The following is a 23,118-nucleotide window of genomic DNA, read 5'->3' on the forward strand; positions in this document are numbered from 1 at the left end:
ATGAAGAGACACTGCATTTTTATTCCCCATGGCTTCACCCCAACACCGCATATGTAATGTACGTGTGTATGGGATGTACAGTGTGAAGTGATTGAATATGTTGTTTTATAAGAATGTTATTTTATATGTTCTTCACAGAAAATGAGCCAAGGCCATGGAATCTGAGGTTAAAATAATAATCGCATCATTTTTAACATTGAAAATAGGTCCCACAGACCCCAACACCACACAAGGGTTAACTACAGGCATAAACAAACAAATAAACAAGTCATCCACAGCTGTTAGTATTTAGCCTTTAGCGTCTTTTTTACCTAGAATAAAAGTCTGTAAGAAGCTTGCATACTGAATTATTTATAAACAAAATGTGGTATTTTACATAAATTAAATATTGTTCTCACAGAAAGAGGCTCTCTCAAGAAGCTCCTACATTTCACTGGGTTTACTGGCTAGGCTACCTGAGCATTTGCTTAGCTTAGCTTCAGTTAACTTCCTTTATTAAACAGACACTTTCAGCAGAACATAAAACAGAACCCAGCAGCTGTTTCTCTCAGATTAGTGTAAGTTCTCATTCTTCTCAGTAAACTGTGTCAATCTTCAGTAATCATCTCTGAGATTTTGTCTCTCTGTTTATGATCTTCTCTTCACTGAACAGACGCTGCTGAAGGACTCACTCTGAGAGATCTTAACATTTCCCCTGTGAAAGTCTTTCCTGTTGCTGAATCTTGAACAACATGTAGATAAAATGTGATATCAGTAAGATGTTCCCTGCCCCTCTTTTATGTACAACCTTTGAACCTGGACACTCCCTCACACTGAAACCACAATCTCTTCATTTAGTCCAGGGGAACTAAATCATAAAGATAACTAATATTCCCTGCAGTTACTTAAAGCTAAAAACATACAGGTGCACTGGGAGGGTATTAGGCCCCCTGAAGTATCAGGTGAGCTCCTGATGCTAAAATAGTGAAAAATCTACAGTAATCAGAGTCAAAGCAATGACATTAGTGTATGTGATCTGTTTGTTCTTGTAATAATGGCATCATCCTCATAAAATATAGAAAGTCCGGATCCAGTCCTGGTGTTCTTCCAGGCAGTGAACTGACGTTAGTATTGCTGACTGACCACAGTAATGTTACCTCTGAAGTGAGGAGAACAGCAGTGAGTCCCTCAATTAACATGATTTTAAGAAACACAGAACCAATGGGGGAGCATTATGAGAAACTGCGGGCAGAGTTTGAAGTAAAATGTGGTAAAGTTTATTGAGTAAAGGAGGGGGAGTTTATTGGGCTGTTGAGCCCCTCAGCAGCTCAATAACTTTACACTGCTTACAGTAAATATCTAGAACTTTCACATCTTACCTTGAGGTGGGCTGGATTCAAACCCTGGCTGTGACTCTAAGGAAATGTTACATATGCAGTGAGTCTGTACAGAGTGTATCTTTGTAATAGAAAGTCTTTACAGAGAGACTGTAGCTCATTTATTTAATTATTTTAACAGGCTCATTGCACACTGACCATCTGTTCTTCAAGCAAACATAGATGAAAGGAAAAAAATTGCAAGGTGAAAAATATTAGATTTTTCAAATCTGCTGACCCTCTTTGACTCATTTATCCTGAGTAAAAGACAGTCAGCGTGTTCACATGCACACCAAGAATCTAATAATATATCATAGAATTTTTGCAATTATCTGATTATTATTATTATTATGATTATTAAGTGGTCTTGTAAACAGCACACTCTGGTTTCTTAGATTAGATAAAATCTGATTAAGAAATTTGATAAAGAGGCTGGATTTGTGTTTGTGTTTTTTTTTAGTGCATGTAAACCCTTCCTCTGATTTCTTTCATTTCTCTCAGTCTGCATATGTGTGAGAGCACTGTCCCAGAAACAGCAAACAGTGTTTTAACAAGTGAGATACAACAAAACAGTTTTGGATATGCTATATTTTTATATTTTCCGCTAAAGAGATGCAGCGTGACGTTTGATTTTTACTTTACATATTCATCACATCCTATTCTGTGAGTATATTGACTGGTTGTAAAGCAGAAATTCATTACTGCCTGACTCACATAGGCCCAGACTTCTCCATTATTGGATTATTGAAGAGCATTAAAACACGCTGAACCAATTACTAACTCAATCTGATTTTTTGCAGTTATCAGATTATTAAATGCATGTAAACACACTGAATCAGTTACTGACACAATCTGATTTTCTGTATCATCATATTAGTAAGTATAATCACACTGAACCAGTTACTGACAGCAAGAAGCTTGTTTATAAATTTTAATCCATAATAGTGTTATACTTGTTCTGTAGTCATTTGACATCACAGCAGTGGTCTTCGACAAGTACACTATAACTTTAGAAATAGTTGAAGGGGAGTTTAAACCAAACTTTGCTCCAGTTTAGAACGGGCAGATGGTGTAAAGAAGTCCTGATATGGTACACTGGAGTTTGTATAAAACTTCATCCATTTTTACTTTAGAAATAGTTGTAGAAGAGTTGTGTCCTAACTTTGCTAGAGTAGAGAATGGACAGAAAGTGTAGTACAGTAAAAAGTTTAAAAAAAGTTTAAAGTTTAGTACAGTACTGAGCACCTCATAATTACTCTAATGCTACTGGAATGAGCGGAGGTACGTCTTTGCAAGGGAGAAGGGCACTTTTCTTCTTCTTAACAAAAAAAAAAAATCCCTGAAGCTGCTGGAGAAATAGAAGGTCTGATGAACACTTGCCCCAAAGCCTTCTCTATGTAGGTGTTCATAGCATGCTCCTCCTCCTGTGTTAAGGAATAAACGCAAGATTTAGGTAAGGTGGCATTCTCAAAAAGGTCTATCGTGCAATCAAAGGGACGGTGAGGTGGTAGTTCTGTGGCGTTACCTTTACGGATCGAACAGGAATAGCAGGATAAGTAATGCAATTTACATGCCAGTATTCAGACCATGTGGTTATTTTACAGGTAGCCCAGGAGATATGTGGATTATGCAGTTCTAACAAAGGGAGCCCTAAAATTACAGAAAGCTCTGATGAGTCTAAGACTGAAAAAAAAACTGTTTGCTATATAGAGCACTATAGTCTAATTAATTGACTTCTCCTAGTGATGACTCCAGTTCCTACAAGTTTTCCATCCAGAACAGCAACATGCAAAGGGGTCTTCAGAGGTGTCACTAGAATTTGCAATTAGTCCATGACCTGAATGAATGAAGTTTCCTTCTGCTCTGGAATCAATCAGGGCTGAAACGACAGAGGAGAATTCTTCGTAATAATTACAAACATAAAAAAAAGATTTTGAAACCAATCCCTTTGTGGGAACACTCACCACATACTCCAAGCGCTTTCCAGGGCTCAGTGCTAGAGGTCTAGGTGGACATGCTCGACACTCACATAGAACATGACCCATGCTGCCACAGTAGAAGCATAGTCCTCCTTGAACGCAATGAAGCCTCTCCTCAGATGAGAGGCGGGAGGTATCACACTGGAACATTTATACATAGGTGCTGGTTTAGACAAATAGCCAAAGAAATTAGCTCATCTAGGTTCATCGCCCCTACAGAATAATTTGGAAAGTATTTCAGAATTCAGTCCTTGATGAAACATAACCAATAAAGCTGGCTCATTCCAGCCACTTCCAGCTGCCAATCTGGAACCGAATGGTTATCTTGTCAAAGCTTGGTCAAATGTTCACCACTGACCTTACCCTCATGAGGGTAATCAAAAACTATGCAGAACTCCTTCAAAAATTGTCTGTATGACAGAGTCTGAACTTTGGATAGTGGTAACCCATTCTATTGCTCTGTTACAAAGGTGGGATGTGAAGAAAGAAATCTTTGCCCAATCTGAGCTTCATGGAGAGTTGTTTAAAAAAAATGAGCATGGTAACAAAAATCCTCAACATTTCTCAGGGTTACCATCAAACTTATCTGGCTTGCTGAAAGAAAAAACTGAACTTCTAGACTCAACAGTGTGAGAGCATTAGCGTTCTCACACTAATTAGACGTACTTAGGGCTCGCAGTTGGGCTGTTAGTTCTTTAACATTAGCAACAAAATGGAGTAGTTGAGACTGCTGTTCAGCCTGCTGCTGTGTAAGTAACTGCAATTATGGAGTAACATCCGCTAATACCTACTGATGTTATCCAAGCATGTTACCTTGATTGGTGATAGCCTTTTAGAAAGTCTCATGGTCTGCTGTCTGCATATAAAAATATACCTACCAGTTACTCTGCATGTTCATAGCTGGGTGACACTATAGCAGACCTGCCAGAGGGAGTGCAGGATCAAAGCTGGGAAACAACAAAACATACCTGCCAGTTAGGCCGCATGGTCATAGCTGTGAGACACTAAATTATACCTTCAAGGGGCACAGCAGATCAAAACTGGGAGGCACTAAAATATACTCATCCGGGGGGCTGAAGGAAAAATATTGTGAGACATTAAATGTAAACATTAGAGGTGAGTTTGGCATGGACACAAAGATAGCCATGCAGAAAATTACCTCATGCCAACTGTGAAGTATGGTGGTGGATCTCTGATGTTGGTGGGCAGTTTTGCTTCTAAAGGCCCTGGGTAATTTATTCAGATACACAATTCACATATTATCACAGACTCCATCATGTAGCAGCAGAAAAAAGTCAAAACTTGAGTGCCTGAGCCAGGAAGCTTAAACTGGGCCACAGTTTGGGACTTCCAGCAGGATAATGATCCAAAGCACACCTCAAAAACAAAACAAAAATGGTTTCCTGATAACTGAATTAAGGTTTTGCCATGGCCACTCCAGTCCACTGATCTGAACCCCAAAGGACAACTGTGGGCTGACCTGAAGAGGAGAGTCCACAGTGTGGACCTCAAAATCTGAAGAATCTGTAGAAGTTTTGTATGGAGGAATGGTCGCAGATACTTTGCCATGTGTTCTCCATTCTCATTATTACAATCACGTTGTAGGAGAAGACTCAGAGCTGTTACCATTGCAAAGAAAGGCTGCACAAAGAATTAACTGAAGGGGTGCCATTAATTGTGGCACATACACATTTGAGGAAAATATTTATTTTAATTTAAATGTTACATATGTGTTAATATTTTAAATGAAAAATCAAAAGGATCAATATAGATTTTATTTTAGATTTTATTTTATAAAGAGAAAAAAAAATAAAGACATGAAATGCAATGTTATATGAGATGACTCAGACAGCAAGCATGTTCCAGCCAGATTACTTTGGCGATCACAAAGTCCTCCTAGTAGTCGGATCCGCACTGCGGACTTCAGCATTAATGGCCCTAAACGGTCTACCATATAGCAGTCAGAACACATTTGGGCTGGATCTATTAAAACGTATGCACCTAGTTTAAAAAATTCCCCTCCCCTTTCTCCTACTTAGTCATATGCAGTCGGCAGTTTGATGTGTAAAGTTTGCTGCTGAATTCTGAAGTAAGTCTTACTTTATCTACAGCAAATATCGGTTGATTTGGGCCAACCAATGTATTGGTCAGACTCTAAACTGGACAGTAATCCCAATACTCCTCTGGTAGCAGACTCGGTCTTATCATGTATTTTCAGTGTTTAATTGTCATAGCTATTTTGTGAATGCAGACCACGCCTTGGTAAATGAAATAATGAGAGGAGGGGAACTCTGAGGAATTTTGGGCTGGAGTTCAGTACGGATCCCTAGGTAACAAGAAGGCCGACCCCCAAAAACTCCAGCTTAGATGGAAGCCAGCCATTCATGAGCTTGGTGGAGGTCCTGGATTTGAGTTCATATGTAGCCGTGGTAAGCTTGCAAAGACCATCATCTGAGCAGTTGAACCGTATGATCGGGGAGCCCTTGGCGAGTAGCAGAAGAAGCTGCTCTGATTCTGAAGGAATGAGCAGAAAATCGCTCTGGAAGGTAACCGGATAATGAGAGAACTAGGCATAAGAGTTTGTGGAACCAGCAACGGGAGACAACAGAGCCGGGTTCTGTGATAAAGATTGGGTCTGATTGCTGGGCGTTTTGAGAGAGCCTGAGTTGGAGTAGCAGTGCCAGAGGTTCATGTAGGCTGAGATAAGAGTTCATTTTAAACAAGTACAGAGTGAATGCTTTTTTGAGAGAGCCTGAGTTGGAGTAGCAGTGCCAGAGGTTCATATGGGCTGAGATAAGAGTTAATTTTACTCTACAGAGGAATGTTTTTACCAAATTGGTTTTGTTCTGGTCAGTTGGAGGATGGAGTCCAAATATGGAGGCGTCAGCGTAGGATGAGGTTCTGCTTGAAGTGCCAAGGCTTTGAATTTCTGGAATTGAAAATGAGAGAGTCAGCAATAGCATTTGAATGGCCTGGGATGTGAATGGCTTGAAGAATAAATTCATGTTGGATTGAGTGCCAAGTAAGATGACGTAGGAATGGCATGAGTGTTAGGGATTTAGAACATCCTTTGTTGATTGTATGAACAACTGCGGAGTTGTCGGAGTGGATGAGAATCTGTCTTGTCCATTCATGTCACCAAGTGCAGCAATGATGACCAGGTAGAGTTCCCACAAGGCAGAGGAATTGCCTGATTCGAGAGAAAGCAAAGCAAAGCAAACTCTGAAGGCCAAGGAGAAGTGAACCAGCGGCCACCATAGAAGCCACCAAAGCCTATCGAAGGAGCTGCATCAGTGAATAGTTGCAGAACTTCAAGGAGTAAGATAGCATCTTCATCGAAGAAAAAGATGCCGTTCCAGTGCTGGAGGAGGAAGAGCTAGAAAATTCTGAGATACATGCAAGGAAAGGCGCTGTTAGAGTGAGGGAACAGAGAAGGCAATGCTGAGGAGGTGGGAGATAAAAGAATGTCCTGTTCTATTGTCCGCCATGTTAAAGTAAAAGGAATAAACAGCCATGCCACTGTTTCTTGTTTTCCAGGTGCTCGTGTCTTAGACATAGCCAAGCATCTCCCTTCAGCTCTCAGCAGACGCAACGCCTTCGGGACCGTGGTGATCCATGTCGGGACCAACGACTTCTCTGACCAACGTAGTGAGGTCCTGAAGGAGCACTACCAGACGCTACTGGACACCGGCAGGAAGAAAACGGACGTCAGGATCGTCATCTCCAGACCGCTTCCCACGTACAGGAGGGAATCCGAGCGGTTCAGCAGGCTCTTCGCGCTGCAGTCCTGGCTCCGCGGCTGGTGCGCCCTCAACGGCTTGGGCTATGTGGACAACTGGGCCTCGTTTTGGGAACAGCCAGCGCTCTACCGGAGGGATGGCCTCCACCCTAGTCGTCTGGGATCCATAGTTCTCTCATGGAACATTGAGAGGGCCATCCGCTGACTTCAGAGTGAAGGCCACGTAAGTAGCATCAAAAATAGAAACACTACAGCTCATAATGCTAGTGTCACTGCTAAAAATAATGCGATTGCTAGCACTTATACTGTAAATAGGGCAAGTGCTAATATAAATACTTATTCTATAAATACAAATGCTCAGTTTTCTCCCAATTCAGACTGTGTCTGTTCCCCGAATTAAACAAAGCATCAAAAAACCTCGAAAGGTTTGCTTTAGTAACTTGATTAATATCAGACCAGTTATACCAGTTTGCAGTGACAGCACATTTGGTCTAAAACTAGGACTGCTTAACATAAGATCCCTTACTCCTAAAGCCATCGTTGTAAATGAAATTATTACCGATCACGGTTTTGATGCTCTGTGCCTCACAGAAACGTGGATTAGACCCGATGAATACTTCAGTCTAAACGAAGCCACACCCCCAGGCTACAGCTATGCACATAGCCCTCGTTTAAGCGGCTGAGGTGGAGGTATAGCAACCATCCATACTACAGCTTTAGGCGTGAGCCAGAAAGTAGGCTATACATTCTCTTCTTTTGAAGTTCTTTTACTAAATATACATGATCAAGGAACAAATAAAAATTCACTTTCACTAATTACAATTTACAGGCCGCCAGGCCCGAATTCTCAGTTCTTACAGGAATTCTCTGACTTTCTATCAAGTCTAATAACGCTATCAAATAAAATAATAGTTGTCGGAGATTTTAATATCCACTTTGACAATCCTCAAGATGCACTAAGCAAGGCATTTACATCTATTATAGACTCCATTGGTTTCACCCAATTCATAAAGGGGCCCACACACTACCACAACCACACTCTAGACTTCAGCTGTCCATCTAATCCTGCTGAGTTAGATACTATGACCAAGCTCTTACAGGATAATTTTCAATCTACTCTAGATAGTGTGGCTCCATTAAAAAGTAAAATAAAAAGGCAGAAAAAACTCGCCCCTTGGTGTAATGATCACACTCGGGCTTTAAAACAGACTGCCAGACAGAGCGAAAATGGCACCTCACTAAGCTAGAAGTGTTCCAGTCCGCCTGGAAGGAGAGCCTTATAGACTATAGAAGAGCACTTGCTACAGCATGCTCAGCCTATCTCTCCCCTCTCATAGAAAACAATAAAAATAATCTTAGATTACTTTTCAGCACAATCTCTAAAATAACAGAGAACAAAACAGTTAGTGAACCGCAGATGCCATTAGCCTATAGCTGAACTTCTTCAGTGACAAAATTGAAATTAGGCAGAAAATTCAGAATACACAATTAAACTCCTCAAACCTGCTTCCCCCCAAAATGCTAGCCTCAATCTTGAGAATACTATAAACCCTGCAGAAAGGCTTAAATCATTTACCTTACTTCAAGAAAATGAACTAGTTAAAATCGTTTCTTCCGCAAAATCAACTACTTGTATGTTAGATCCAATTCCAACAGGTTTACTCAAGGAAATTTTGCCAGAAATAACCAAGCCTATTCTGTCAATAATAAACTCCTCTCTTAGCCTTGGATGCATCCCAAAAACTCTCAAACTAGCAGTAATTAGACCACTGATTAAGAAAGCTAACCTCGATCCCTGCGAACTATCAAATTATAGACCCATCTCGAATCTCCCCTTTATATCTAAGATCTTGGAAAACGTTATTGTAAAACAATTTAGTTCCTATTTGCATAGGAATCAAATCCATGAAAAATTCCAATCTGGCTTTAGGCCACATCGTAGTACAGAGACAGCACTAATAAAAATTGTAAATGATCTATTACTATTCCCCGACCAAGAAAGTGTGTCCTTGTTAGTCCTCCTCGATCTTAGTGCAGCATTTGACACAATAGACCACTCTATCTTACTAGACAGACTAGAAAACCTTGTAGGAGTAACAGGAACAGCTCTTTCCTGGTTCAGGTCCTACCTCACTGATCACTATCAGTTTGTTAATATAAACAGTGAATCATCTGTCCTCGCAAAAGTAAAGTATGGTGTTCCACAAGGCTCTGTTTTAGGACCTGTATTATTCACATTATAAATGCTACCACTGGGCACCATTATCAGTAAACACGGCATAAACTTCCACTGCTATGCCGATGACACTCAGTTATACTGAGCAAGCAAACCAGATGATAAAATTAAACTTAGCAAGATTGAAGACTGTATGAAAGATGTAAAAGACTGGGTAACTTTCTCCTTCTAAACTCCGATAAAACAGGTTCTACTTCTTGGTCCAAAAGCGGCTAGAAACAGACTGTCTAATTTAACACTTAAACTTAACAATTTCTCAGTTGCATCAAGCTCATCTATTAAAAGTCTTGGTGTCATTATAGACCCTGATCTGTCCTGCGACGCACATATAACTAATATTACTAGAACAGCCTTCCTGCATCTCAATATTGCAATATTTAGCAATATTGCTAAATTGAGAAATGCATTATCTCTACAGGATGCAGAAAAGTTAGTTTGTGCATTTATTACTTCAAGGCTAGATTACTGTAATGCCTTGCTGTCTGGATGTCCCAGCAAAAGCCTTAACAAGCATCAGATAGTCCAGAACGCTGCAGCCAGAGTTCTTACTAGAACCAGAAAGTTTGACCATTTTAGCCCAGTTTTATCAACACTGGTTACCAGTTAAATTTGGCATTGATTATAAAATTCTCTTTCTGACCTATATAGCTCTAAACGGACTCGCCCCTCAGTACCTGAGTGAACTTCTCTCTCACTATGAACCATCACGCCTACTTAGATCACAAGGTGCTGGCTTACTATTAGTACCTAGAATTAATAAAGTTACGTCAGGGGGGAGAGCTTTCTCATACAAAGCCCCCCGGCTTTGGAATAATCTTCCTATTAATGTTCGGGACTCAGCCTCAGTCTTTAAGTCTAGGCTAAAAACTTACTTGTATAGTCAAACCTTTGGTAATTAGTTTTCCCTGTCAGTTCTATACCTGCCAGAGTCTCTGCTGCTCTGCTAACACTTCAATCTGTGATCAGTCACCCATTACAGAACTGACTCTCTGTGTTTTTCCTTTCCTTTCTTTCTTTCCTTCACCGAGTTGAACAGCTGCCCATCCTGTGCATTCTGATGCTGCTGCCTCTCTGCCTTGATCGGGTGCCACTGCTCGCCAGCCCTCTGGACCGGCTTGACCACCATTGAGCTTCTTGCTGTACAATGCCGTGCAAACCTCACCCTCACAATCCCGACCCCACTGATGTTGCTGTTGCATAAACTAATCAAATTAATCATTTGAACTAATCAATCATTTAAACTAATCAAATTAATCAATCACCCATTACAGAACTGACTCTCCGTGTTTTTCCTTTCTTTCTTTCCTTTGCCGAGTTGAACAGCTGCCCATCCTGTGCATCTGATGCTGCTGCCTCTTCTGCCTTGATTGGGTGCCACTGCTCGCCAGCCCTCTGGACCGGCTTGACCACCATCAAGCTCCAAGCTGTACTACGCCGTGCAAACCTCACCTGACCCCACTGATGCTGATGCTGCTGCATGAACTAAACTAATCAAATTAATCACTGCTCCACCTGTTTTCCCTGTTTTTGTACTAACAAAGTTTACTATCCGGTGTCGACCAGAGGAGGATGGGTTCCCCTTCGGAGTCTTGGTTCCTCTCAAGGTTTCTTCCTGTTTCCCTAGGGAGTTGCCACTGTCGCCACTGGCTTGCTCATGGGGACTTGGACCCGGATTTCTTTCTGTAATGCTGATTTCCTTGTAAAGCTGCTTTTGTGTTTTGTGTCTTTGCTGTTTTCCGTCGACCAGAGGAGGATGGGTTCCCCTTTTGAGTCTGGTTCCTCTCGAGGTTTCTTCCTCCTGTTGAGGGAGTTTTTCCTTGCCACTGTCGCCATAGCTTGCTCAATGGGGGCATGGACCCGGATTCTCTGTAAAGCTACTTTGTGACAGCAACTGTTGTAAAAGGCGCTGCATTGAGGATATGGACCGGATGCAGTACCACATTTGGCCCTAATCAGATACAGTGTACGTTTATTGTCTGGGTACCTAAATCTTAGCTTTGGACAGTTTCTAATTGGGAGCAACATAATCATAACAACTGACAAGGAAAACACTTAATAATTGAAATTTCTGAAACCAAAAAAAAAAAATGACTGATTCAGCTACAGTATGGCACTGTGCACACAGTAGCAGAGTCTTATATGAAAATCCATTTCTCTGCTTTGGAGCGTAGCATGGGCATGATTCTTGAACTCTCTGGGTAGTCATAAAGAGTTCTTGCCTTTGGGGGTAGTTCTGAATTAATAATAATTTGAGAAGGTAGCTATTAAATGTAAAGGTTTACATAAACCTTAAAATAAATTATCAGATTTAACTTTAAATCTCGCTGACTTCCCAGTTATACCAGGTTCAGCAGCAAAAAATCTTGGTGTAATACTCGATCCAGATTTATCATTCGATCAACACATAGGCAGTATCACTAGGACAGCTTTTGTACATCTTCGCTATATCGCCAGAATAAGAAATGCCTTATCGCTGCATGACGCAGAAACATTAGTACATGCCTTTATTACCTCAAGGCTAGATTACTGTAACGCACTACTATCAGGATGCACCAGCAGGAATTTAAGTAAACTTCAACTAGTTCAAAATGCTGCAGCCAGGGTTCTCACTAAAACTAGAAAATTTGATCATATCAGTCCAGTTCTATCATCACTCCATTGGCTGCCTGTTAAATTCCGTATTGATTACAAAATTCTTTTATTGACGTATAAAGCCCTACATGGGCTCGCTCCTGAGTACCTGCAAGACCTTATTTCCCATTACGAGCCACCACGATTACTCAGATCACAGAGTGCTGGCTTTTTAATAGTTCCCAGAATTCAGAAGGTTTCATCTGGGGGAAGAGCCTTTTCTCATAAAGCCCCCAAACTCTGGAATGATCTTCCAGAAAATGTTCGGGACTCAGACTCAGTCGCAATATTCAAATCTAGGCTGAAAACTCACTTGTTTAGTTTAGCTTTTGGTAGCTAATGTTTCCCCTTGGCTAAAGGCAGCAGAACCAGGGGTCCATGGACACAGGGAATTATAGTAAACTGAGACGCTGGTGCTGTCGTCCCGCCGCTCACACGCGAACACTCAGGTTTGTGGAAGGTGGAGCGGAGGGATGCCAGATTGTTTCAGGGTGCTCCAGTGTCTGTGTGCCCTTTTGGTTCTCTCCTTTTAGTTAAGCTGTTATAGTCAGATCTGCCGGAGTCGTTAGCCACACTCTGGAAATGTTTTACATACTACTATACATACACCCATACAGAAACTAAACTAACTCCATTTCCCTACCTTTCTTCCGAGAAAACGACTGCCCACCTGTCCGGCCGGACACTGCTGGATGATTGTTTGTAGAGCTCTCCGGCTACCCGCTTCAGACCAGTTACCCACAACCCAGTCACCGCCACCTGCCTTGGACTGGCTGCCCACTCTACACTGAAGTCTCCTAACTATTACTACCTCCTAACTATTACTACTACTACTACTATTAATATTAGTAGAATAATAATTTTGTATGTAGTTTGACCAGAGGAGGATGGGTCCCCCCATGTGAGCCTTGGTTCCTCCCAAGGTTTCTTCCTCAGCTCTGAGGGAGTTTTTCCTTGCCACTGTCGCCCCTGGCTTGCTCACCTGGAGGATTTACATTTCATGTTGAAACTTTGTTCTAAACGGATTTCTGTGAAGCTGCTTTGTGACAACATCAGTTGTAAAAAGCGCTATACAAATAAATTTGATTTGATTTGATTTGATTTACATCATGTCACGGCTTACTTCACACAAAAGGGAAGAAATGTAGATCTCTTTGGGGGGCCTTAACAACTCTATGGATTGTTTATGGTGTGAAGGTGGGGGGATTTGAAAAAGGGTAAATGACCTCCTATGAAGAGTCCTAAAAAGTTGATGCCTTTAATCCTGTGACAGCCTGTAGGGAGACTCTCTGTCTCACAGATCGGCTGCCTAGATGGTGGTGGTTTAAATAAATAAACTTGTGCTTGGAATGTGACAGTAAAATGGACCAGTCATTTACTAAAAAGTGAATTTCAAAAGAAGAATAGATTATGAAATTTAATAGGATTTTTCAAGTTTGCAAGAACATAAAAAATAATAGAGAACAATAAGAATAATACAGAAAATGAAGAACAATAATCTCAACCGGTCAGCATGTTCACAAAACCACACATTACCTCACATGGAAAGGCTTAATTAAACAAAAGCCTAAAAAATGAAGCAGGCTGAGAGAGAGAGAGAGAGAGAGAGAGAGACGGGGTGAAGAGAAGGATGATCTTATATTATTGAATGTAGAGCCTCTTGATTTTTATATACATATATTACATATAAAACACATTTTGGGGGAATCTGAAGTACCACATCTCATTGTGTGTAAGAGCGTGACTTGTTGTTCAGTACAGGAAAACACAATGGTTATGTTTTACAAAAAGGGTAAAGCAATAAGAGGTGGTTTTCCTCTAAAATATCTTGAAATCTGACATAGAATTACCGTTTCCTGCAAACTTTTACACCCAGAATGTGTTAAGGTTACACTTATTACTCCTGGTATCAGCTCTTAGTGCACTTGTGTGTCTTCAGTCTTTCAGTCTTTGAAAACCTGAAACTCTTCCCACACTCTGAGCAGTGAAACGGTTTCTCTTCTGTGTGAATGCGCTGGTGTATTTTGAGAGCACTCTGTTGAGTAAAACTCTGTCCACACTTTGAGCAATGATATGGTTTCTCTCCTGTGTGAATGCGCTGGTGTATTTTGAGAGCACTCTGTTGAGTAAAACTCTGTCCACACTTTGAGCAGTGATACGGCTTCTCTCCTGTGTGAATACGCTGGTGTGTTTTGAGATTACTCTGTTGAGTAAAACTCTGTCCACACTCTGAGCAATGATATGGTTTCTCTCCTGTGTGAATACGCTGGTGTGTTTTGAGATGACTCTGTCGATTAAAACTCCGTCCACACTCTGAGCAGTGATATGGCTTCTCTCCTGTGTGGATGCGCTGGTGTGTTTGAAGATGGTACTGTTTAGTAAAACTTTTCCCACACTCTGAGCAGTGATATGGCTTCACTCCTGTGTGAATGTGCTGGTGCTGTTCGAGATTACTCTTTTGAGTAAAACTCTTCCCACACTCTGAGCAGTGATATGGTTTCTCTCCTGTGTGAATACGCTGGTGTGTTTGGAGATTAATCTGTGCAGTAAAACTCTTCCCACAGTCTGAGCAGTGATACGGCTTCTCTCCTGTGTGGATGCGCTGGTGTATGTTGAGTTTACTCTGTTCAGTAAAACTCTTCCCACACTCTGAGCAGTGATATGGCTTCTCTCCGGTGTGGATGCGCAGGTGTATTTTGAAATTACTTTGTGTAGTAAAACTCTTCCAACATTCTGAGCAGTGATACGGCTTCACTCCTGTGTGAATGTGCTGGTGCTGTTCGAGATTACTCTTTTGAGTAAAACTCTTCCCACACTCTGAGCAGTGATAAGGTTTCTCTCCTGTGTGGATGCGCTGGTGTGTTTGGAGATTACTTTGTTTAATAAAACTCTTCCCACATGCTGAGCAGTGATATGGCTTCTCTCCTGTGTGAATGCGCTGGTGTATTTTGAGTTTACTCTGTCTAGTAAAACTCTTCCCACACTCTGAGCACTGATAGGGCTTCTCTCCAGTGTGAATGCGCTGGTGCTGTCGAAGAGTCCTCTGTTCAGTAAAACTCTTTCCACACTCTGAGCAGTGATACGGCTTCTCTCCGGTGTGAATGCGCTGGTGCTGTCGAAGAGTCCTCTGTTCAGTAAAACTCTTTCCACACTCTGAGCAGTGATACGCCTTCTCTCCTGTGTGGATGCGCTGGTGTGTTTTGAGAGCACTCAGTGCAGTAAAACTCTTTCCACACTCCAAGCAGTACTGATTTATCTCTTTGCTGTGTTCCTGTGTTTGTGTGCGTGATGTGTTCGTGTGGGGGGTACCAGATGACGTTTGCAAAGTACCAGAACATCTTCTGGATGCCATATTCTTATATAAATACCTGTTTAGGCAGCGTAACTTTCTTCTTGGTGGAATGTCCTGCAGTGTCTAAGGATGCACATTTAAGCTAAGTAGGAAAGTGCAGGAGAAGACTTGAAACAGGACATTGTTCATTTCTGAAAGAAAAAAAAGAAAATATAAACTTAATTTGCAATGCAACAAAACTAGTCTAATCCAAATCAAGAATTACATCTACTGGCAGAAAGTGTAAGGAAAGAATAAATTTCCATCTGATGAGGAAAAGCCAATAATCGAATTACTCAAACTCCATAAATACACACACAGACCACTGAAGTCATGTCACCATGCCATGTGTCATGTCACTATGCAGATATTGGCTACACTGCATTTCTTCTTAGCTAAAATGACTGGGATTATTCAAAAACCACCACCATTACATACTGTGGTAAACAAAGTGATCCCAAACTCAATATGCTTTATTCTAAATATTGCCATATTTTTCCACTGAATGTAACTGGATCCTCTGCTTTGCAAGGCCATTAAAGAGCTGAGATAAGAATTTTGCTGCATGTTTATTTTTTTGTTACGTTCTCAGAGCTTATATTCTTATTAGTCCTTAATCTTAGTCATGTATAGACAATTTCAGAGCAAAATAAATTGTGGTCCTTCAAAACTTCTAGGGTGTTCACCCTTCACAGCTATGGACTCATTTGAACTGTAGGTTATTGACTCTCACAAAACAGTACAAAAAATATGAATTAATCTGAACGCTTCCTGCTTATAAACGTCCTCGGTTTGAAATGGCCTTAAGCAATGAAACATAAGGACAACTATTGAAAGTTCTGGAAGACCAAGAAATCTCTCTTAAAAATGCTTGTATACTGTCCAGTTAGGCAAAGCAGAACCCTCCTCTTTACTGCCATAGACCTGTTGGAAGATTTGGCTGGCATGGCAACAGTGATGCACTAGCATACTGTGTAGTATTGTTGCACAAATATCACTAACATGGAAAGATTATCGGATTGTAACATTTCTCAATGCAAGATTGCAAAGAATTTAGCTCGTTCACCATCTATCATACATCATTTTCCAATAAGATTCAAGGAATCCAGAGAAATTTCAGTCCATGTAGGTCAAGGCCAGGAACAACTGTTGAATGTGTAACCCCTATGTATGTGAACATAACACCAGTGACAGTGACCGTTATAGCAATGACATCATAGACAATTCAACCTTAAGAATTCCCTTCATAAAAGATATTGTATTTTAACTATAATACTAATTACTTTAAATGAACATCAGATGAAATATGAAATACACATTAGAAACGCTTTTGCTACAAATGTGCGCAACCTTTGAATCCTTAGACAGGACTGCATGAGAAACTGTCATTCTGCTGTGTTAAATATAGCCAAATGAGCTCAGAAGTACTTTAGAAAATTGTTATCACTTAACACAGACAACTGCAGTATCAACAAGTGCAACTTGAAACTCTATTATGCAAGGAAAAAGCCACACATCAATTCTAAGAAGAAACACTGCCAAGTTCTCTAGGCCCAAGCTCATTTCAGATGGTCTCAAAGAAATGTGTGCTGTGCAGATGAGTCCATGTTTCAGCTTGTTTTTTGTGAAAAATGGATAGAGTTTTTCAGGCCAAACAATAAAGCATCAAGACTTTTATCAGTGAAAGGTTCAAAAGCCAAGATCTCTCATGGTATGGGGCCATCAGTGCCCACGGTGTGACTGATTTGCATACATGTGAAGGCACCATTGACACAGAGGAGTGTATCAGAATTTTAGATGGATATATACAGCCATCAAGACAATGTCTTCTCTTAGGAAGCCCATGATTATTTCAGCAAGACAATGCCAGGCCTCATTCGGCATTTGCTACAACAGCATGGCTGCGTAGACATAGAGTGTGTGTGCTTGAATGGCCTGTCTGCAGACCGAATCATTCCTGTATTGCAAGTGTATGGCATATCCTGAAGAGGAGCATCAGGCAACAACAACCACAGACTGTTGATCATCAAGTCTTGTATCAAGCAAAAACAATTAGTGCAATTACAATTAGTACCACTGTACAATTACTAAGGTACTATGGTACAATTAGTACCATCAATTACCAAATAATTAAAAAGTATAATTAAAAAGAAAGGTGATGTAACAGTGCTAAAAAAGGCCTTTTTCCCAACTTTTTAGTATGTTGCAGGAATCCAATTCTGACTGTATTTGTATTTTCAAAATACAGTTGGTCAAAGTTAATCGGTGACAACATTTGAAGTCTTTTCTTTCTGTGCTATTCTGAGTTAAATAAAGAGAATTAACAAATCACTTCGTTGTTTTTACAAGATGTCCTAACTTTCCAAAGCTGTTGTTTGTAGTAAACTCAGCAAATAAATGGTAACATTGTACTACATTTCTATGAGTGTATTTGTTTACTCCATGCTAATGTTCATTTGAAACCCAAACCTTTCCAAAACTTACTAACATACAACCGTATGAAGGAAGACAGAAAACTGTATGAAGTGTTTTTTTTCTGTATTTCTATGTTTTCTGTGTTAAACATAAAGGAGCAATTGAACCATCATTAGCTTATCTGTGGTTTAGAGTTTAACCTGAACAAGTGGGTTCTTAAACTCCACCATTGTGTTCTCAGCAGCTGTGGTTTAAAATGCATCTGTGGTTTAAAATAAACCCAAATATGGTGTCACCTAAAATTCACGCATCTGCCACTAGATTGTGGTGTATATCAGGTTTAACTGAGGTTTATCTTAAATCTGCATTTGTCAGTTCAGATATTTTATTATTGTATATCTAGAACCATATACCTTGCACCATAATGCTTTGTGGACTTCACGGCCTGCATCAAGATGGCACCTTGTGAGTACTTTCTGATTGTTTGCCAAGGGTTTTTGCACTATAGACACCAAACTTGTACAGTCTGCCCTGGTCCTCACTCTACTTTTTTCTCTGTTCATGACCACGTCTGGAGATCCCGTACAGAGCCCTATTGTTTACAGTAGGGATCAACTGTTAGTGTTAGGTGCTGCCGGATGAGAAACCTGATATCTGCTGTAAGGACATTGAACTGTTACCATGAGGCTGTTCTACCTACCGAGGAAATTCTCACTCATTATCACAATAGCTGCGTACGTTCTAACGCTGATGATGCCCTGCACACAGCTGTAAGCAGGCTGCAGACACAGCACCCACAGGCCCTCATTCTGATCTCAGGGGATTTTAACCATGTTTCTCCATCCTCCTCTCTGACGAACTTCACACAGTATGTAACATGTCACACCAGAGACAATACAATATTGTATCTGTTTTATGCCAACACGAAGGAGGCATATAACTCATCGCCTCTCCCTCCCCTTGGAAAATCAAATCATAACTTGGTTCATCTTCTGCCTGTGAACAAACCACTTGTACATGGGGGAGCCAACTGTCACCTGCACAGTGAAGAAATGGTCTGGGAAGACTGAAGAGGCTCTGAAAGACTGTTTTGACACAGCTGTGTCGGAGGAACTGTGTGATCCTTATAGGGAGGACATTGACAGTCTCACAAACTGTATAACTGACTATATAAACTTTATGCAATAAACTTGTACGAGGAAACATTTAGAGTGAGCTGTCCAATCTTATCCATAAAGGGCCGGTGTGGCTGTGTTTTTCTAACAATGCAGGAGCTCACATGATCGTTGATTGAGGACTGAGACCAAATGATTAGAGAAGAGTCATGTGTGGTCCTGCTGGTTTAGAATGAAAACCAGGAGCCACAGCGGCACTTTGTTAATCAGATTGGACACCGTTTTTTTTAGAGAAATTACACCCTTCAGATGTCTGGTACCTATCACCACCACTGTGCCACAATTCTGAAGCGTTTTAGAACAAGCCACACTGAATGACTCTGTTTACATCTTAACCATTTAATAATGCTGATTTTTTTTTAAAAAACATGTAATACCCCTTTAAGTATTGCTACAATGAGGCAGGTGGGGATGCCGAAGCCCAGGATCTGAGAACTGACATCCAACCAGAAATGATGGATATGAGGACAAAACCAGAAGGTGTGACGGTGACTGTCAACATGTCACTGTTGTTTTGCAAGTTGAGCTCACATGATTGTTCTATATCTGCAGTCCATTTTTCAACTGGAAATGATCTTGTGATGTGTGTGTGTGTGTGTGATAATATTTTAGGTTTTTAAAGCTGTGTAGTTGAGCAGGAGTTCCTAATGTTGATGATTTTCCTCTTTGAGCTATATACATTATATATATATATATATATATATATATATATATATATATATATATATATATATATATATATATATATATTTGAATTAAAAGATAAAAGTCTAAACTTCAATCAAATCATGACTGCTTCATTTCAAATCCATTGTGTTGGTGTACAGAGGCAAAATTAAAAAACTTGTCATTGTTCAAATACTTAAGAACCTGACTAGATACATCTACAGCTTTAGGCACTCACCCTTTATAAAAGTGATACCTAATTCTCTGCCGAAAATCAGTTTCTGTATCTTGAAAACTCGGTCTTTGAATCTGTGGCTATGGAAAACAATCATAAATCACTTGCAAGTCCATATACAGCGGCATGCAAAAGTTTGGGCATCCCTGGTCAAACTTTCTGTTACTGTGAAAAACTAAGTGAGTAAAAGATGACCTGATTTCTAAAAGCCATAAAGTTAAAAGATGACAATTCTTTAATATTTTAGGCAAGACTACTTTTTTGTCTGCATGATTTACAGTTTCAAAGTAACCAGAGAGTGTCTAAAGCAAACATTTGGGCACACTGCACAGTCAGAACTTAGTAACAACTCCTTTGGCAAGTATCACAGCTTGTAAATGAGTCTTTCAATTTTTGTTTGGGGGATTTTTACGCATTCTTGCTTATAAAAGCCTTTCAGTTCTGTAAAATTCTTGGGCTGTCTAGCATACACTGCTCTTCTGAGGTCCAACCCCAGATTTTGGATGATGTTTAGGTCATTGCAAAACCTTCAGCTTGTGCCTCTTAAGGTAGTCCAATGTAGATTTTGTGGTGCGTTTAGGGTCATTATCCTGTTGTATAAGTCATCCTCTTTTCATCTTCAGCTTTTTTTTTTTACAGACGGTGTGGTGTTTGCTTTCCAGAATTTGCTGGTGTTTAACTGAATCCATTCTTCCCTCTACCAGTGAAATGTTCCCTGTGCCACTGGCTGTAACACAAGCCCAAAGCATTATCGATACACCTCTGTGCTAAACAGTTGGAGAGGTGTTCTTTTCATGAAATCCTGCACACTTTATTTCTCCAAACAAGTTCTATTTTAACTTTATTTCTAAAATGCGTTAGGGTGGCTTAGACGTTCCTCTGCAAATTTCTGATGCTGAATGTTGTGGTGAGGATGCAGGAAAGGTTTTCTTCTGATGATTCCTCCATGAAGGTCATATTTGTGTAGGTGTCACTGCACGGTAGAATAACACACTGATCTTGCTTAAAACATCTAAAAGAATATTTCATCTTTACTTTTATGCCTTTCAGAGATCAGTTCAGCTTCTACTCACTTAACTATTCCTATTAACAGTTAAGTTGACCAGCAGTGCCCTAACTTGTCATTTAGCACAAAACAGGGGTATAGGACACCATTTCAGCATCATCATCACAAGTGGCACATGCTACAATTTCTTTTGCTTCATACAAAAGGAAAACTTGCACAGCTCTCATATTTCATGATGACTCTACAAAAGAAGTCTGTCTGCTTCAACATACTTTACTCTGATTGATTTATATAAGTTACAAAGTCCTAAACTACTTGTCTGAAGTCAAAAATCAACTGTCAGGCCTGACAGTTACCAAACAACTAAACACACACAGTAATGTAAACATGTTGAAAATTTAAGTTAGTTAGCCACACAGCTAATGTTACTGATGCTAAATAGGTCATAACAAAACTAAAGTGTGATAAACTGGATTTGATGAATAAAATACATTAACATACTGACATTAATGCATGACCATGAGGCACATATTAAGGCACTATTTTTTCTGCTTATTACACTAAGACACCCCTGTGTCACACTGAATAAAATGTTCTCAAATCAAATGCTGTGTATCTTCACATGCCTAGTAAAGAATTACATAGAGTTACTAATGTGAAATTTAATGACTGTGCAAACTGATCATGGTCAGAATGAATGACAGTCAGCACAAACAATCACAGTCAGGAGATTATGTAATAATTGTAAGAAGTCAGGCCTATTGTTATTTTAATATGGAAATCTCACCCTGTGATGCTGCCATGGCAACAGCCCTATTGACTATTAAAAAAAAACCACAGACCACAGAGATCTGCAGGAAGAATAACTCCATCATGAATATGACCACCTGCCCCATCACATCTGAATTAGACCATCAAGCTTTTGAATGGCTCTCCCACTCTACACCCCCCTAGAACAAACTCCCCAAACAGACCACCGCAAACACCCATCATAGACACTTCTACCAGCTCTTGCCATTAATGTGCACCCCCACCTAGACATTCACAGCTCTCAGGATGCACTTCATATTGTTCTAGAACACACTACTATTTATTCTCCACATTTGTACATATAATGGACTCATTGATATTTATTTGCGAATTTGATATTGACTTTGTTTATATTTAGCTACACTAGCTAGAATCCACTGCTAACAGCGGCTATTTTCCCAAACTATTATCCAGCTAACATAAAGCAGCTGAATCACATTTACCAGAGATTTTGTACTCATGTCTTTAAAAGGCTGATTGTACAGACAATAAACCACTATTAATGCAATTTCTCTGACATCAGCTCAGTATAAACAGCTAAAATTAGTGTAAAGTCTATTTGTGTTTATGTAATTCACAATTTACTGAAAGAACATCTGAAATTCAATACATGCAATTCATGTCATTACATAAAACACCTTGGACCTGTAATGTAGAGGATCAGATTCAACCTTAAAAAGACTCCAGAACACATTACTAGTCTGGTTGAGTCATTTGCTGCAGGATAAACACTAATTTTAAGATTATACTAAGCAGTAACATTCTAACCCATATCCTACAAATAAATACAAAAAAAGAATAATCACTTAATCACATGATCAACTGCTGCAGCCAGTGTATAAACCCACTTTAAGCTTTGTGTATTCTTATAAAAACACCTCCATATCATACACAGAAAGGGAAAAGCCACATCTGCTGCTCCTCAGACTCACAGCCCATTTACAAACCACCATCTGAGACACCCAAACACACACAAATTAAGATATTTACATTAACTATCTGAATATTTCAGACGGTAGACATCAATAAACACAGCGTGAAGAAACACATAAGTTCCCCAAACCCGATCACAGCAGCTCCTCCTCTAAATCACTGCAGGATGAGCAGCGTTTCCATCAATGAGGCTCTAACAGACATTTAAAGACCCTCATCAGTCAGTTACACCGACATATAAGGACTGAAACCAGCTTAAAGCAGCACTTACAGCTCTAATCTCAGACTGAGTCTCCGTTTCAGAGTCTCCCCCAAACACAACGCGCTGTGTGGAGACTACAACAACAACGAGCGGAGTCCGACCGCAACCGGGAGGATATTTTTCAAAATAAAAGTTTCTAGCGCTCAATACGTTTTATTTAATATTAATGAATGTGCATGTTAATAATTCACTTTCTAAAAAATAGTATAAAACAATTTATAGTTTTACATTAAACAAGCATCACCGCACATGTAGAAGTCTCTCATGCTTTTTTCATACTTTTACTCGTTTTTATATTAATAAAGGACGGACATGGTTTGTCTATTTGTTTTTTAGTTGTCATTA

The 23,118-nt window shown here is 40.0% G+C and overlaps 1 protein-coding gene across 1 annotated transcript; it reads right to left on the reverse strand.

Moving 5' to 3' along the window:
* Positions 1 to 12,959: 12,959 nt before the first annotated feature.
* On the reverse strand, positions 12,960 to 23,081 carry LOC118817011 (zinc finger protein 501-like). The gene is made up of 2 exons (XM_036583653.1): positions 22,783 to 23,081; positions 12,960 to 15,423 (listed from the first exon to the last, which is right to left on the reverse strand). The coding sequence occupies exon 2, from the start codon at positions 15,290 to 15,292 to the stop codon at positions 13,850 to 13,852; it is 1,443 nt and encodes a 480-aa protein (XP_036439546.1). The 5' UTR covers positions 15,293 to 15,423; positions 22,783 to 23,081; the 3' UTR covers positions 12,960 to 13,849.
* Between the last annotated feature and the right edge of the window lie 37 nt (positions 23,082 to 23,118).

The sequence above is a fragment of the Colossoma macropomum genome, unplaced genomic scaffold (genome assembly GCF_904425465.1).
Source record: "Colossoma macropomum unplaced genomic scaffold, Colossoma_macropomum, whole genome shotgun sequence".
Classification (NCBI taxonomy): Eukaryota; Metazoa; Chordata; class Actinopteri; order Characiformes; family Serrasalmidae; genus Colossoma; species Colossoma macropomum.

Bases quoted from the DNA above. Each gene is read 5' to 3' on its own strand.
- LOC118817011 (XM_036583653.1), bottom strand. From the start codon at position 15,292: ATGGCATCCAGAAGATGTTCTGGTACTTTGCAAACGTCATCTGGTACC.